A 15,000-nucleotide genomic window follows, 5' to 3' on the forward strand; every position below is an offset into this window, starting at 1 on the left:
TTTATTCTGATGCATTTCATTTGCTCTCCATTTTGTTTGTGTATGGCACTTTGCTAGAACTTTGATTTTGAAGCACTTTACAGGTACAATGGCACCTCTACTTATGAACGTCTTTACATGCAAGATTTTCAGGTTACGAAACGTCTCCACGGGAAAATATTTCCTCGTTACGAAAGAAATTTTAGGATACGAAAGGCAAAAATACGCTGCTACCCGCAGGTCGCGGAGTTTAGCGAACACAAACTGCTTGTAGCTGCTCTGCCATTGGCTAGCTCCTAGCATCTTCCTGCAATCCCATTGGCTAGGAGGGACGTCAATATGTACACGTTTATGTGTATCCCAGCATTTCTTCGTGATTTATTGTGTTCGAATGTTTGTCCATTAGATGGCGGTGTTACCACAAGTGTTAACGTTCGTTGCTAGTAATGGCGGCTAATGTAAGATTAGCCTGTAAAAAAGTTCATTTTGTTCCTGGAGAAGCCTTGCACTGAATTCCTACATTTATTGTGCGGTAATCTAATTGTAACACGTATTTGTTACATGTTTTGATGCATTTTTATGATTTATATAAAAAATTATGTCCGAATTTTTGGGGGCTTGTAACGGATTAGGGCATTTACATGGAAAACGTATGTAATTTTCAGGTTACGAAACAACTTCTGGAACCAATTAATTTCGTAAGTAGAAGTCCCACTGTAGATGACTGATATTATATATCAGTTAAGTCAAACGTTTAGAGCTTAGATCATTGCGTTCCAAGTGCACATGTGAAAACACAGAGGTAGCGGCAGTAAAGAACCCCAAACATCAACTGTACATGAAGGATAATACAAAAAGTTCAGCCATGGACTGTGGAATCTTTGTGTTCTCCAACCAGAACAACTGGAGGAATCACACTGGCTAAACTACTAAATAATTTTCAGAGTTGACCTAAACTTAAATTCACAGGGTTCACATGAACACGAGACATGGAAATCATTTCTTTTTAAGAACACCTCATTTTAAATCTGTCCTCAATCACAGCAATGACAAATTTGGCTGCCAACATTAAGAACATGAGGAAGCTAGTCGCTTTTAACTGGTCCTCCATCTTTGCTCTTGTTCCTCGGTACACGACCCATGTTATAAAAGTCCAGATTGGGCCTCATGTCAGTGAGGTGAGCGAGCCGATTGGACATGGCGAAGAAAGCGGCAATGGCGGCGATGTCCCAGGCGTCCTCACGGTCAAAGCCGTGTTTCTCCAGATCCTGGAAATGCTGCTCCGTGATAGTGTCACTGCGACACACGGCCATCGCAAAGTCCAGCATGGCGAGCTCTCGAGGCGTCAGGTCTGCGTTGTGATAATTAACGACCACCTGGGTGCAACACGCGGGAGGTCACATGATCTGCAATTCAACATCAAACCTTTGATAGCCAAAGAAAAACACCTCAGGGGTAAAAATCACCAAAATAAGACACCTGATCGGCCAGAGTGGGTTTCTTGGAGTAGATCCGGTGCAGTGCGCTGTGGGATACCACACAGTAGAGACACTTGTTGTGGATACTGGTGGCCACCACAATCAGCTCACGGTCTGCCTTTGTAAGGCTGCCTGGAAGTACACAATAAATCCTGAAATCAGGGAAAGCCTTTTACAGTGATGGTAAAATTTAGTCAGAAAGGAAATGTCCCAGTCACATAGGCAACATGCATAGTTCAGGAATGCAGACCTACTTAAATGGGGGGGGGGGGGGTTTGGTGAGGCTGTGCAGCGCATAAAACAAAGAATCTGTCAGAAACGCAACACCCTTTTCAAAATACCTAACATTTCTCACACACACACCCCGGCAGACAAGCAATACAAACCTGTCTCTTTGTTCATCAGTTCATTGTAATAGGAAAAGAAGGCTCTGAACTCGGCTGGTCTGTGGGATAGAACTTTGAAGACATTGGGCAGAAAGCCTCCCTGCAATGACAGTTTCCACGCTGTTGCTATATGTCGATATATCATGGTATATGTCGAATTTATCAACGTTTTTACCCATTTATTTTTACCTTTGTCTCAACTTCGTCCATAAGCTCCACCATATCATAAGGGAGATCTTTTCTGTTAGGAACAGGGAAGCGGCTGATGTTCTCCGGGGGTGTTTCGCTGGAGTAACTCCTGCGCCACGACACTGGCCCCGCTCCGGGTCGATAAACAGAAGACGACCGGCACGACACCTGGGGGAGACTAACTGTGGTTATTAAGAAATGGAAATCAGTTTTGGGGGCGATTAATAAAAGATTCACTCAACTTACAAGCTGTGTTAACAGAGTCGGACGAAATATTTTAGAGACGAGTTTAGTAGCCATGGCAGTCCGCTGTGGAGGCAGGAGGTTTGGTGGTTGAGTTACTTTCTCCTGGTCCAAAACTTAATCAAACACGCCGAGTAAATTAACGAAATAGCTGATAACGCAAAACGCGCAGTCAGTTTTGGAAACGCAACTTCTAAATTAAAGACGTTGTATGCATATCGACCAATGGCAGAGCAGCTCAGGGGCACGCCTGTTGGTACCGGGTCCTCCTCGCCGATAGTTGGCGTGATGCTTCCGGAGTGGCTTCTTCTTCGTTCGCCCCCTTTCTTCTTCTGTGGAGTCTTCTGCGGCGGCTGGCATCCAATAAGTTCCGCTGCTGCCACCTGCAGGTTCAGTTATTCATAGTCTCAGATCATTTTTAATCAGACCAAATTGTGGGTGAACGTTCCATTTATTATTTATTAATTGTTCACGTCATCTCCATTTAAAACTACAGAAATTCCCTCTACTTTAGTGATCAAAATTCTACACCTCATGGAAAAGTCCTTGTGAAACCCCTAATACAGTTTATTTTGAGTTTTCTGAATCATTGTGTTAAAATTGTGTTGCTTTCGGTGTAATTACACTTTGAGTGAGGTTTGTGGGGGAGAGCATTATTTTCAGCACTTTCTAATCCTGTTAGAGCTGACTTGAAATATGCCTATAAAGGTCTGCAGGTATTTCAGGACATTTATTATTGTTCAGTCAATTGAACCAAGAACCTTCTTTAAATTCAATAGTATTTTTGCTATCTAAGCCAATTGTTTTAAATTCCTCTAAAGAATTTAGGAAGATGGTTGCGGACACTCCATTATACTCTGGTTACAATTTACTATGAAGCTAGTATAAAAATGGGAAATTAGCTTGAAATTTTCGGTAATAGTACCATTAATATTTAGCTGGGTTTGAAGAAGGCTTTTTGCTGCTAATTGTGTGTTGTATCCTAAAGGATGTGTCCTTTTTTGCACTAATGTTTTAAACCAGGGCATTAGGTTTTCGTTCTCTTTCTTGCTTTGTATTTTCCCGTCTCTTACCAACCCCCCCCCCCCCACAAACAATCACAACAACACAACAACAACAACAACAACAACAACAACAACAACAACAACAACAACAACTAATCCCTCGTTCATACTAAAAAACATGCATAACGGAATTCGGGCAGTGCCCTAACAAGGTTTGTCCTTGTGGAGTAGCCGTACGCAGTTTTCTGACGGCAACCCCTTTGCGCATGCGCATAACGGGTCGGGCATTAATGACAACTAACAAAATGTTTATATCTTTAAATTGTGATCTACACCACCACATCTATATATTTTTTTTAAATCTGGAATACAAAAGAAGTTTCAATTTACTTTCAAACATATCATAAGTAATATGATGTTTGAGTTTGCCAGTGTTTATGTGATGTGTTTCGTTTAAATAAAGTTTTTTTTTTAAAAAACGGAAACCGGAAAGAATTAGCTAGCTGCGAGCTCATGTTTGTGGCTTTATTCTTTCAAGAAAAAGAAGTTTAGGAAAAAAAGACAATTTACAAACCAGCACTAATAGAGACATGTTTTATCATGTAAGTATGTGTTTTAATTCCAGTTTACAAACAAAATAATTCCAACTTATCACTGAATATTTCGCATGTTGACAGGATGGTTGATAGAGTTACTGAAATTTGGCTAAGCAATATCTTTTAACGTTATTTAATCAAAACTGTAATGAACGTACGGTTAGTGAAATAAGTCGCGTACATTAACACCCAATGCACGTACTTTCTGTTTGAACAGATTTCTTTAGAGCATGAAATCTTGCTACACCCGAGATACTTTGGCCCCAACCTCCTCAACACAGTGAAGCAGAAACTCTTCACAGAGGTGGAAGGGACCTGCACTGGCAAGTGAGTGTTTTGTTTAGATTTACATAGTCGGATTACCTGATGTTCAAACTAATAGAGGTTGCAGCTAGCAATAGTCATTAAGCATTTGCTTTAATACTGCAATTAGACACAGTTAACAGAAAACCAATACAGGCAACGGGAAGCACTAGTATTTGCTGTAAAAAACTGTGTATGTTAACAACAGAGGAAGATCATAATCACATACAAACAGCTTAAATTAACCAAGGCAATGCCTGGTATACACGTATTAACATATGTACATTTCCTTTTTAGGTATGGCTTTGTGATTGCAGTCACCACCATTGACAACATCGGTGCAGGTGTAATTCAGCCTGGGAGAGGGTTTGTCCTCTATCCAGTCAAGTATAAAGCCATTGTATTCCGTCCATTTAAAGGGGAAGTGGTTGATGCTGTGGTCACCCAAGTAAATAAGGTGAAGAACATTTTAGTTAATAAAGTCTAAGTTTGCATATAAATTTACATTTTGGGCAGTCTCCAAGTCTCACCTTAAACATTATTTGTCTTATTCAGGCTTTTGTTTACTCTTATTTTGATGCTTTTAGTTATTAACATCTAAAAAAAAACAGCTATATTTTGTATAAAATGTATAAGTTTAAAATCGTTTATTAGTCTTGAAGATAAACTCCTCTCACTATAAAGCTTTATGTAATTAAAGATAATGGATATTTCTATCTTCTATCTATGCATATTGTAGGTTGGACTGTTCACAGAAATTGGTCCCATGTCTTGCTTCATCTCTCGCCATGTGAGTCTCTAACACACTTGTTTAACTCTTCTATAATAATATAATATAGTGTCCTGTTTGTTTTTAATGAGAAACTTTGTGTTTACAGTCCATTCCATCAGAAATGGAGTTTGACCCTAATTCTAATCCTCCTTGTTACAAGACAGTTGATGAGGTATGGATATCTCATGTTACTGCTCACAGGGTTACAAAAATATTCAACCTGCTAAAATGGTTTCAGTTCTTCCTTTGTTAGTTTACTTTGGCTGAGACTTGTATTAAAGGAACTCCTTACTTTTCCAGGATATTGTAATCCAACAAGATGATGAGATCCGGCTGAAAATCGTGGGTACGAGAGTTGACAAAAATGACATTGTAAGTTATGTTTCTATATTTATTACAAGTATCCCTTTTATTTGATCCCACTATAAAGTGAAGAAAATGTTAAATGTCTGTGTAAATGGCATTAGTCTACTTTGTACTTATTAGACTTACTGGGCTACTCTAAGTAGGTTCTTGAGGAACCTTTAAAACAAAAGTGTGTCTTAAACCCTAAGTGCTTTTAAATTGTGTTGAGGGGATTGAGGAACGGTTAAAGACAAACTTTCCTCCTTGTTTTTCCAGTTTGCCATCGGGTCCCTCATGGATGACTATCTGGGTGAGTGTTACATTTACATAACTCTTATCAATTGTAAATTGATAAAATTGCAGCTTGTTTTTGTTTGACCTTAATTGTCACCCCTCTCTTATCATTGATTATCTTTTCTATATTTCTAGGCCTTGTGAGCTGAATCACCTGTGGTCTCATTTCATCTGGGACTTTTTTTAAATGTAGTTTAATTTTTCCTTTGTTTCTAGATTTTATTTTTAACATTGTTAAGTTATGTTGCCATGTGGAGGAGCTTCATACAGTCTAAATTCCATGACTTGATGGAAATAAATTAAGCTTGAAGTAAGCTTTCTGAATTAGTAATATGCAACATAAACACCTCACCTAATGCTTTTCTTTTGTATGTGATTGTAATAAAACGTTCTACTTGTTCTTATAACGTGGTCGCGTCTTCCTCTTGCTGCTTAGCTTTATTATCCAGTGAATATCACTAATGAAGACGCAAGGAGAGACCTTTTGCACAGTGCTGTGGTCTAATATTTTTGGAGACTCCACCTGCAGGAGGGGGAGAAACGGGAGCGCGGATCCAGGGCGCGCGCGCGTTCCTATGCTGGCCGTAAATACGTCAGCGCGCACGCGTTCTTTCTTTCTCTCGTCCTGAAGATGGCGGCGGGGGTGAGTAAGATGGAGAGATGGCCGTGCTACGGCTCTTTTTCAGCTTCCTAGGCACCATCCATCACCAATCGGGCCCATCCACAACATTTATTGGTGTTTGACCATGTAAACCGTCTCTTCGATGCGTGGCGTAGCGGGTAATGTTCATATTTACACCCACAAACACGCCTTAACCTGACCCGGAGACGGTTCCCATTCTGACGTAGCATTTACCGTGAACGTCTCCCAACATCCGCAATAACTTCATGCCACGTTGCGGGTTTTTAGGCTCTCAAGCCTGGCTGTATAAACTCGGACTCATCGTGTTTGACTAAAAAAATATCCAACCAAAAGTCTGTATAAAGGCCCCGAGACCGAGGCGATTGTTGCCGGTAACAATGCTAACATCAGTTAGCATTTAAAGCGCGTCCAATGCCACGTGAATACTATCAAGGTTGTACCTGAGCAAAGAGGCGAGGGCGAAGTGGATCTAAAGACTGTTTAGTACGCCTGTCTTCTTCTCTTGTGTTGGACAGTAAAGTGTCCTCATTTGGAAGCATTGTTTTAATGTCAGGAAGTCCCTTTCGGGTTCCTGTTGGCTGCTAATGTTCTCACGCCTAATCTTGCCAATTGATGCCTCTTGCAGCCCTTCAAAAGCCTCTTTCATCAGTTCTAGCATTGCCAGGGCTCGACCACTCGATTACACAGTAAAATGATCACTTTGTTAGAGGTTGAGATTGAATTGGAATGCTAAGAATTTTTGGAAGCGGACAGGCAAGATTGACATGTGGTAACAGGTCTCTAAATTATTTGGACAAACCCTTAGTTTATTTTATTTTTTAAATGACTTCAGTGTTCCATGAGTATGTTAAATGTAGTTGTCTGTATATGTGATTGTGTGTTTGTCTGTACTTTTCAGACTCTGTATACGTATCCAGAGAACTGGCGGGCATTCAAGGCCCAAATTGCTGCCCAGTATAGTGGTGCTAGTCTCAAAGTTGCCAGCGCCGCCCCTGCCTTCACCTTCGGCCAGACAAATCGAAGCCCTGTCTTTCTAAAAAACTTCCCTCTGGGCAAGGTATTTAAAATAACTTAATAAAAATGGGTCATGTGATGCAATGTAAAGTCATACAACAATTATTGCTGGTCAACAGTGTGTTTAAGTTTGACAGGATCATAAATGTATGTAGGGAGATTTAATTGACATTTTGTGCTGCATTTGTAGGTACCTGCCTACCAGGGAAATGACGGCTTCTGTCTGTTTGAGAGTAACGCCATTGCTCATTACTGTAAGTGCCACATTTTCAGAAATTCAACAACTGATTCGAAAGCTTGACTCGTTTTCTTGGAAAAGCCAAATCTGTTCAGTTTCCACATCTGTTAATTTAGTCCTCACTGTTGTGTGGCGTTCCCCTGTCATTGGGCAAGGCAGTGCTCATTAATGGCACCAAGTCTTAATCTGACAGGGGGAGAGAATCTTGGCCATATTCATCCCAGTCGCCTCTGCTTCAGTGAGTGAAAGGCTGGTTCATGCTGTGGGCACAATTTTTGAGTCTCGCTCTGTAAACTATTTATTTTGGTTATGTGTGTTTAATAGCTGGCGACACACTGACTATGTAGCCTCTGACAAACAAACTACTGTGACTGGAGGCTGGTTTTGAGCTGTTCAAAATAAGGTGTTACCCAGATGTAAACTGATCAACTTATCTCCATATTTCATTGTTCTCTACTCTAGGATTGCATTTGTTTATGCAGCTAAGGTTTAATATGTTAATATTTTGCACTTGAATGTACAACATGACAGAATTGGTGGCTGAAGGGTGCTTGATGTTTCCTCTACAGTGGGCAATGATGAACTGCGTGGCACCAATCCTGAGGCTGCCGCTCAGGTGCTGCAGTGGGTGAGCTTTGCTGACTCTGAGATCGTCCCTCCAGCCAGCGCATGGGTTTTTCCCACTCTGGGAATCATGCAGTTCAACAAGCAGGTTTGCCGTTCAGTATTTTCTGATCACACGTTCTCATGGCGCATTCGTTGAGAGCAGTTTAGTTTTTACACTTGACTACAGAAAATGCACAGACTGATGTAATGCTTGGTCATAATTTGCTCATACGGCTTATTGTAGGCTACAGAGCAGGCCAAGGAGGACGTGAAAAAGGTCCTGACGGTGCTGAACCAACACCTGAACACCCGCACCTTCCTGGTTGGAGAGAGGGTTAGCCTCGCCGACATCGCCGTTGTCTGCTCCATGCTCTGGCTGTACAAACAGGTTTGACAGGACTCCCGGCTAACCTTCTTCTCTCCCCTCCCTCAATAATTTACTCTTACCTAATGACAATTTGCTCTGCAGGTCCTTGATCCTTCTTTCCGCCAGCCTTTCACCAACGTGTCTCGCTGGTTTGTCACCTGTGTCAATCAGCCTCAGTTCAAGGCCGTTCTTGGGGAAGTTAAACTGTGTGAAAAGATGGCCCAGTTTGATGGTGAGTCGAGTGTCCGTCCTTATTCTGTGAGCGGCAGCGTCCCCATATGAACCCTGGCCTGCTCAAGGATTCATCCTAGTGTGTCAATGGTTACGCGTCCATAAAAAAATCTGATAACTTATATAATTGTATTAAGTGGCTCTAATGCGTTTACATGCACTTCAGAAATGTGATTTGTGTGGAAAAGTGACGCGTGATCATCAGAGCGAGGGGAACTTCTTATCCACATCTGCTGAATGCTACAGTGAACCTATTAGCATTAAAACCTGCAGGCTTACAGCATAAATCGGCTCCCTGCTCAGCCAACTTTAAGTACTGCCTATTAAATACAGCAGTTTGTTGAGCTCCTTACTGTAATTAGATGTGTGATTGATCTTTAAATAACCAAAGTCAAGAACAGTTACAACATTGTCCTCTGTTTGCCTCATTTGCTCTGGAAAATGTTGTCAACTTTTCATCTATTTGTGTAACTGCTGGTCTGTTGAATCGCCATGTGGGTGTGCACTCGGTGCTTCTAAATTCCCCTGGAACAAGATTCCAAACTGCTATGAGCATTTTATAATTTATCCAGCAGTACTTGCTGGACACTCCAAAGAGTGCAAAACCCAAAATTGGATCATGGAACATTTAATGAAATACATGTGAGTTTTGTTGTTGTTCTCCTGCAGCTAAGAGGTTTGCTGAAATGCAGCCCAGGAAAGAGGCGCCGGCGAAGAAGGAGAAACAAGGGAAAGAGGCAGCCAAGCCCCAGGAGAAGAAGGAAAAGAAGAAGGAAGAGAAGAAAGAAGAGAAGAAGCCCGCTCCAGAGGAGGAGATGGATATCTGCGACGCCGCTGTGGCTTCTGAGCCCAAAGCTAAGGACCCTTTTGCAGACCTCCCAAAGAGGTAGATTCATAGTTACCTACACCAAGGGTCTGGGAACTCCCTGAATGTATACATAGAATCAGATGATCACATTATATTGTTCTGGTTCATTTTTTGATGCACCAGTCATGAACGTGGTAGGCGTTTGCCCCTGTCATTGGGCAAGGCAGTGTCCAGTCGTGGCACCAAGTCTTAATCTGACAGGGGGAGAAAATCTTGACCATATTCATCCCAGCCCCCTCTGCTTCAGTGAGTGAAAGGCTGGTTCATGCTGTGGCTACAAACCACATGGAACCTGGCCTTGTGCTTTGAAACCCATCTAATTTGGGCCTCCAAACCACAGGAAATCCTTCAGGCACTTAAACCGGTTGTATACATTTTATAGCTGTGTGTTGCAACCGATTTGTGTCATGTATCACCTGATCTTATTCCCAAAACCTTGTCTAATTACATGTGTTTTTTATTTCTAGTCCCTTTGTCATGGATGAATTCAAGAGAAAGTATTCCAACGAGGACACCCTAACGGTAGCAGTTCCTTACTTCTGGGAGAACTTTGACCCTGAGGGATACTCCATCTGGTACAGCCAATACAAATATAACGACGAGCTCACACTTGCCTTCATGAGCTGCAATCTTATCTCAGGCAAGTGTCGCCACGTGCACACTCACACCTCCGATTCCACCAATCATGCTGTTTTCTGATGGGCTTTGCCACCATTTTGAGTTTTAAATCCTGAGTTTTAAGAACAGGTTTGTTCGATATGATGCGTCTTAACAGGCTTCAGTCACCACTGGATGAATATACCAGGTGTTTAACTCTGTAAAATGGTTTGAGCACCACCGGTGCATATTTAAGAGGGAATCTTCAGCACCTTGTCCAGCAGATCACATTCAGGCTGCACAACTGTTGGCTCCAGTTGCTGCTTGTCATGCGATCGGTTGCAGTTTAACACCTCAACAGCTGCTTCACAGTGGTCTTCTCTGTTGAAACAAGCCTGATTTTAAGCTTCCTGTTTTGAAGAAAAGGTGCTCTCCCCAACCACCCTTCAAAGAGAACATTGAGACATTTCAGCCTTTTTCTAAAACGCTGTTAATTGGGGCAGCTGCCAGGACCTCAGGCCAGGACACGTTCTCTAACATGGCTGCTGCAGAGGCCAAGATCACGCCGTACTTGTTGGACTGTAAAAGAATGCACAAATCACTTTGTTTTCCCTCCCTGTTTCAAAAGAAGTCCTCTGGCAGTCCAGTAAACCCTAAAGTCTACTTTAACTATTTCTCTTTGCACAAGTTTTTTTTTGTTTGTTGTTGTTTTAGTCATTTAAAAAAAAAATCAAGTCTCTTTTATAGTTGCCTTTATAGTTGCTCATAAATTGTGGCCAGTGCTCAGGAGAAGTCGCTCTTATCCTCATCTGTTCGTGTTGTTGCAGGCATGTTCCAGCGCCTGGACAAACTCAGAAAAAATGCCTTTGCTAGTGTCATCTTGTTTGGCAAAGACCACAGCAGCAGCATCTCCGGCATCTGGATCGTCAGGGGCCACAAACTGCCTTTCACTGTAAGCTAAATAGGAATGTGGAACTCTAAAATGGCTTTTAAAAACAGTCACTGCAGTTACATTTATCTACTGACCCCCCCCCCCCCCGTCATTGGGCAAGACGGTGTCCAGCCATGGCAGCCTGTCTTAATCTGGCAGGGGGAGAGTAATTGATAGCCATATTCATCCCAGTCCTCTCTGTAGTGAGTTAAAGGCTGGTTCATGCTGTGGGTACAACTAATTAGGTTTACTGAGTCAGGTCAAGTTTTCTATTTATGGGAGGAAACAAACTGTCTTGTTTTTTGCCCCCCAGCTGTCTCCCGACTGGGGAATTGACTACGAATCATATGACTGGCGCAAGATGGATCCCAACAGCGAGGAGTGCAAAACTATGGTAAAGGAGTACTTTCTGTGGGAGGGAGAATTCAAACACGTGGGCAAGACCTTCAACCAGGGCAAGATCTTCAAGTGAGGAGCGGAGGGAGCCGGCAAAAGCACCCGAAACCTATGGACACATACGTAACTACCGCAAGAGCCACCTGCAAATAAGCAATTTGAGACATGAGTTTGCTCTCTGTGGGGCCCTACATGATTTTGTTGTGACTTGCAAAATAAAAGATTTTCCAGAATGCCATTTATGGTATTTCATGTGTGGTCTGATGTTTCCCCCCCCCCCCTTTCTAATTAGTATATTCTGGGACTGCAGGGCACTTGAGGACTGGGAATATAAAATTGAGTTATGGTACACCAGCAGTCCCTCATGACCCCGCCCACTATCGGTAGTGCGGACACGTGACCACCGTGTGGCGACAGTTGATTGGGGGCTTCAGTAATGAGAAGGGTTCATACTGAATAAAGTCTCAACGCCAGCTGGCCCTCCCTGTTCCCGCCGCCTGGCGGTGCTGCTGCGGTACCACCGCGGTCCTGCAGGGGGCAGCCCTGTCTTGAAGTCGCATGGTCCGTTTGATGGCGCGCATCCAGCGGAACGTTGGCAGGCTGTAGCTTATCAAAAGCTTATTTACCTTTGATATGGTTTGTACTTTCCCAAGGAGATATTCAACGCAAATCCTGAAAGAGCTTGTCTTGGAATCCAGAGTTCTGGAACCCATTTTACTCAAACCTGAGTTTCACTTGGCGTTGCTGTAGTCTGACACTAGGTTCCCATGGTGACATCCCCTACTTAACCTCTCTAGAGCCATGTTTCCCCACCCTTTTTGAGACTTAAGGCATGTTTTACAAGCTATTAGAACAGCTAATCCAATGCATCCAGGCTGTTTTGATTATTTGTCGATCCTTCGCCTGCAGACAGCTGATGTCCGTATTCAAGATTTGTGTTCTTATCTTCAGGTAAATAGAGGAATGCTGGGTTGAACCGGTACCATGGAGGCAATTGTGCAACACCTTCTTTTCAAATCTGATAATTCTCCCCCCCTGAGCAACCAAGTTGTGCAAGATGGGACTCCTCGTTCCTTCAGCTTGGACGCATCACTTTTTCCAGCTTCCTCAGGCGTGACTCAAGTCAACTTTGTTGCAACCATCTCCCACAGACGTGTTGAATCAGGGAGGCCATTTTTGTTTGTCCTGTGGTCTCATGGAAATGTTCCCACAGCAGCACTGGAGTCCTTGAATGCGTGACTCACCCATCCTGCAGACCAGGGTGGAAAAGGGCTGTAACTTGAGCAAATAACTTCCAAGTTGACACACACAAGCAGTGCTGCCGAAGTTAGCAACACCGCAGATGGCTAACTCTTCCTGTGATGAACCAGAGTGTGACACAATTTCTCAGAGCCTCCACCCACAAATTAGTGGCTTGTAACATAAGCAGATCAAGTTAGTGATATATTTGATAAGAAAGTCTCTATTGGGACATGAAACGTATGTGTTTTTTTGTGTGTTTTCAGTACCTGAAGAGTTAAGTGCTAGCTAGATGAACAATGCACATGAGTCATGCCAACAGCAACAATTTCACTTCCAGTCCTGCCAACAACTTTTTTTTTTGATCGAACATTCACTACTTTTTCCTTCCTCTCCCTCTCCTCCCTCTGTTGGAGGGGGGGGTGGGGGGGGGGGGGTGGTCCTCAAGAGCCGTTAACGTTCCTCGGAGCGCTACTGAGGGAGGAACAAAGAGAGGCTATATTGTTCCTCCTCTCCGGGTCCCTCTGTGGCTGTCAGCACCCTCTGCATGTGCGGCGCATCTGTTGCCGCAAGATACATCTGGAAAAGAGCGAGGTGGTCGGTGGGGGTTTGAAATCCAACCTGATTTCCCCTTGTCGGACCTCAAGGCGTTGCAGATACTTTTGCTTTGGCCGTCCTGCGGGTTCAGTGTTCCGATGGATGACAAGAGCGAGATGGCCGTAATTAAAACGCACAGACTTCTATGAGCTGTAATCTTTGGCCAGCGAATTCCTAAATAGATCATTTCTTCCCTCTGAGACATGTTTACGACATGTTAGAGGGCCTGAACCCCCCCACACATGCGTGCTGAAGCGTTGTCACTCAGTTTAAGTGGTGTCAAAGGTGGGCCAAAACGCCATAGGTGCGATCCTAGCTTTAGATTTCCTAAACTGGCTTTTGGCACTAGGCTAGAGCTCATAATTGGTAAAACAAATGGAAAATGGATCCTTGGGCAGCTCAGGAGGGGGCTACCCTGTATCGGAATTCAACCGTAGGACCCACACAGGTCAAGGAAGCACAAACAGCGTAAAAGTGAGTGTGCTTTTACTGCTGGAGGGAACTCCAAAACCTCCAAACCTCCTCTCAGGAGAAAGGTTTTTTTTTTTAGTTCCCTTTCATGCACTTAAAGAGGCCTGATGAGCTGAGCGTTTCACCGTGGCCCTCGAACGCAACATAGTAATTTAGCACTGGAATGGAATGAGTGAGGTCAGGGGGTGAGTCTGCAGCCGTAAGAGGGAGAAGATGATAGGATACAGGAACCACGAGGGCGCCGCGTAACCGCTAAAGCGGCGGTGGGACAGTTGCTATGTGGAGCATTTCTGTTCCCCCCCCCTTTTTTTCATGTTGCCGAGGCTGCCAGTGTGAGAGGAGAGTGTATGACATGAGGAAAGAAAGGAGAGGTGCAGCGGAGGGAAAACAGCCCCTGCTCGTTTGGACTTGAAACCCCAGAGATCCTCCTGGATCATGTTACCGGGAGGCGGAGCAACAAGACGGATGGCGTCCGACAAAAAGCGCAACGCACACTTCCAATGAACACCACGAGGAGAGTTATTCATAAATGACAATAAAACTTTTCCCATCATCGTCCTACTTTTGATCTTTGTAACTGTTGCTCGGTGTTAAGCTGTAAACTTTATAAAACAAGATCAAACTTTATCGGGCGTGGACTCAGTTACGAATTAACTGTTACAGTGATGACTACAACGGCTTTAAAGATGACCTTTACACTCCATAAAGCCTTCATTTTGGATAGCTAAAATACTCCCTACTCAAGCAACTCAAGCAAAATCTTTCAGGCAGGATTTTACTGAATCTCATTTGTGCTCCTGACAGGCGAAGGTTTAGGCCCCGAGGAGCCGCCCAGGCCCCGATTATGAAAGGACTGATTATCGCTTCGTGTATTGACTTGCTCACCATACATGTAGGTTACATCCCAGCCTGAGAAACAGTCTGAGGTCTGGAATATCTTTAGTTATGACTGGAATGTGCGGCAACAGGAGGTTTCTGCTTCTGTTGAAGCAACAGGCAGCTGGGCGGAGGACAGGCTGTTGCAAAACACCTTAGCGCCCGCTTGTATCGATTATTCAGAGAGAGACTGCCGTCTGCCCCCCAAAATACTTGATAAAGATGCAGATGTGGCGTTTGTGTGCCATCAGAGTGTTACTGTGTGAAACACCTGAACCGAGGTGATGCTAACTTTATTAGCTTAGTTTGTTTGAACAATGTGAAAGGACAACATGTT

At 43.4% G+C, this 15,000-nt stretch overlaps 3 protein-coding genes across 4 annotated transcripts; 2 read left to right on the top strand and 1 right to left on the bottom strand.

Moving 5' to 3' along the window:
* Positions 1-950: 950 nt before the first annotated feature.
* si:ch211-175m2.5 (uncharacterized protein LOC568697 homolog) lies at positions 951-2,585 on the bottom strand. 2 transcript variants are annotated; one of them, XM_057043699.1, is made up of 5 exons: positions 2,279-2,585; positions 2,033-2,200; positions 1,844-1,943; positions 1,459-1,589; positions 951-1,355 (listed from the first exon to the last, which is right to left on the bottom strand). In XM_057043699.1, the coding sequence occupies exons 1-5, from the start codon at positions 2,330-2,332 to the stop codon at positions 1,065-1,067; spliced, it is 744 nt and encodes a 247-aa protein (XP_056899679.1). In that variant the 5' UTR covers positions 2,333-2,585; the 3' UTR covers positions 951-1,064. The 2 variants fall into 2 exon arrangements, with proteins under 2 accessions (XP_056899679.1, XP_056899680.1); XM_057043700.1 differs by having other exon boundaries at positions 2,033-2,210; positions 2,279-2,420.
* A 999-nt stretch (positions 2,586-3,584) lies between these two features.
* Positions 3,585-5,996, top strand: polr2g (RNA polymerase II subunit G). The gene is made up of 8 exons (XM_057043190.1): positions 3,585-3,881; positions 4,093-4,202; positions 4,476-4,635; positions 4,918-4,968; positions 5,057-5,122; positions 5,251-5,322; positions 5,572-5,605; positions 5,725-5,996. Exons 1-8 carry the CDS (start codon positions 3,870-3,872, stop codon positions 5,736-5,738), a joined length of 519 nt encoding a protein of 172 aa, XP_056899170.1. The 5' UTR covers positions 3,585-3,869; the 3' UTR covers positions 5,739-5,996.
* Positions 5,997-6,091: 95 nt separating this feature from the next.
* eef1g (eukaryotic translation elongation factor 1 gamma) lies at positions 6,092-11,718 on the top strand. The gene is made up of 10 exons (XM_057043189.1): positions 6,092-6,232; positions 7,131-7,289; positions 7,437-7,500; positions 8,054-8,196; positions 8,335-8,478; positions 8,560-8,689; positions 9,358-9,574; positions 10,024-10,196; positions 10,981-11,105; positions 11,398-11,718. The coding sequence occupies exons 1-10, from the start codon at positions 6,221-6,223 to the stop codon at positions 11,554-11,556; spliced, it is 1,326 nt and encodes a 441-aa protein (XP_056899169.1). The 5' UTR covers positions 6,092-6,220; the 3' UTR covers positions 11,557-11,718.
* Positions 11,719-15,000: the final 3,282 nt, after the last annotated feature.

Source organism: Takifugu flavidus, chromosome 9, assembly GCF_003711565.1.
Source record: "Takifugu flavidus isolate HTHZ2018 chromosome 9, ASM371156v2, whole genome shotgun sequence".
Taxonomy (NCBI): domain Eukaryota; kingdom Metazoa; phylum Chordata; class Actinopteri; order Tetraodontiformes; family Tetraodontidae; genus Takifugu; species Takifugu flavidus.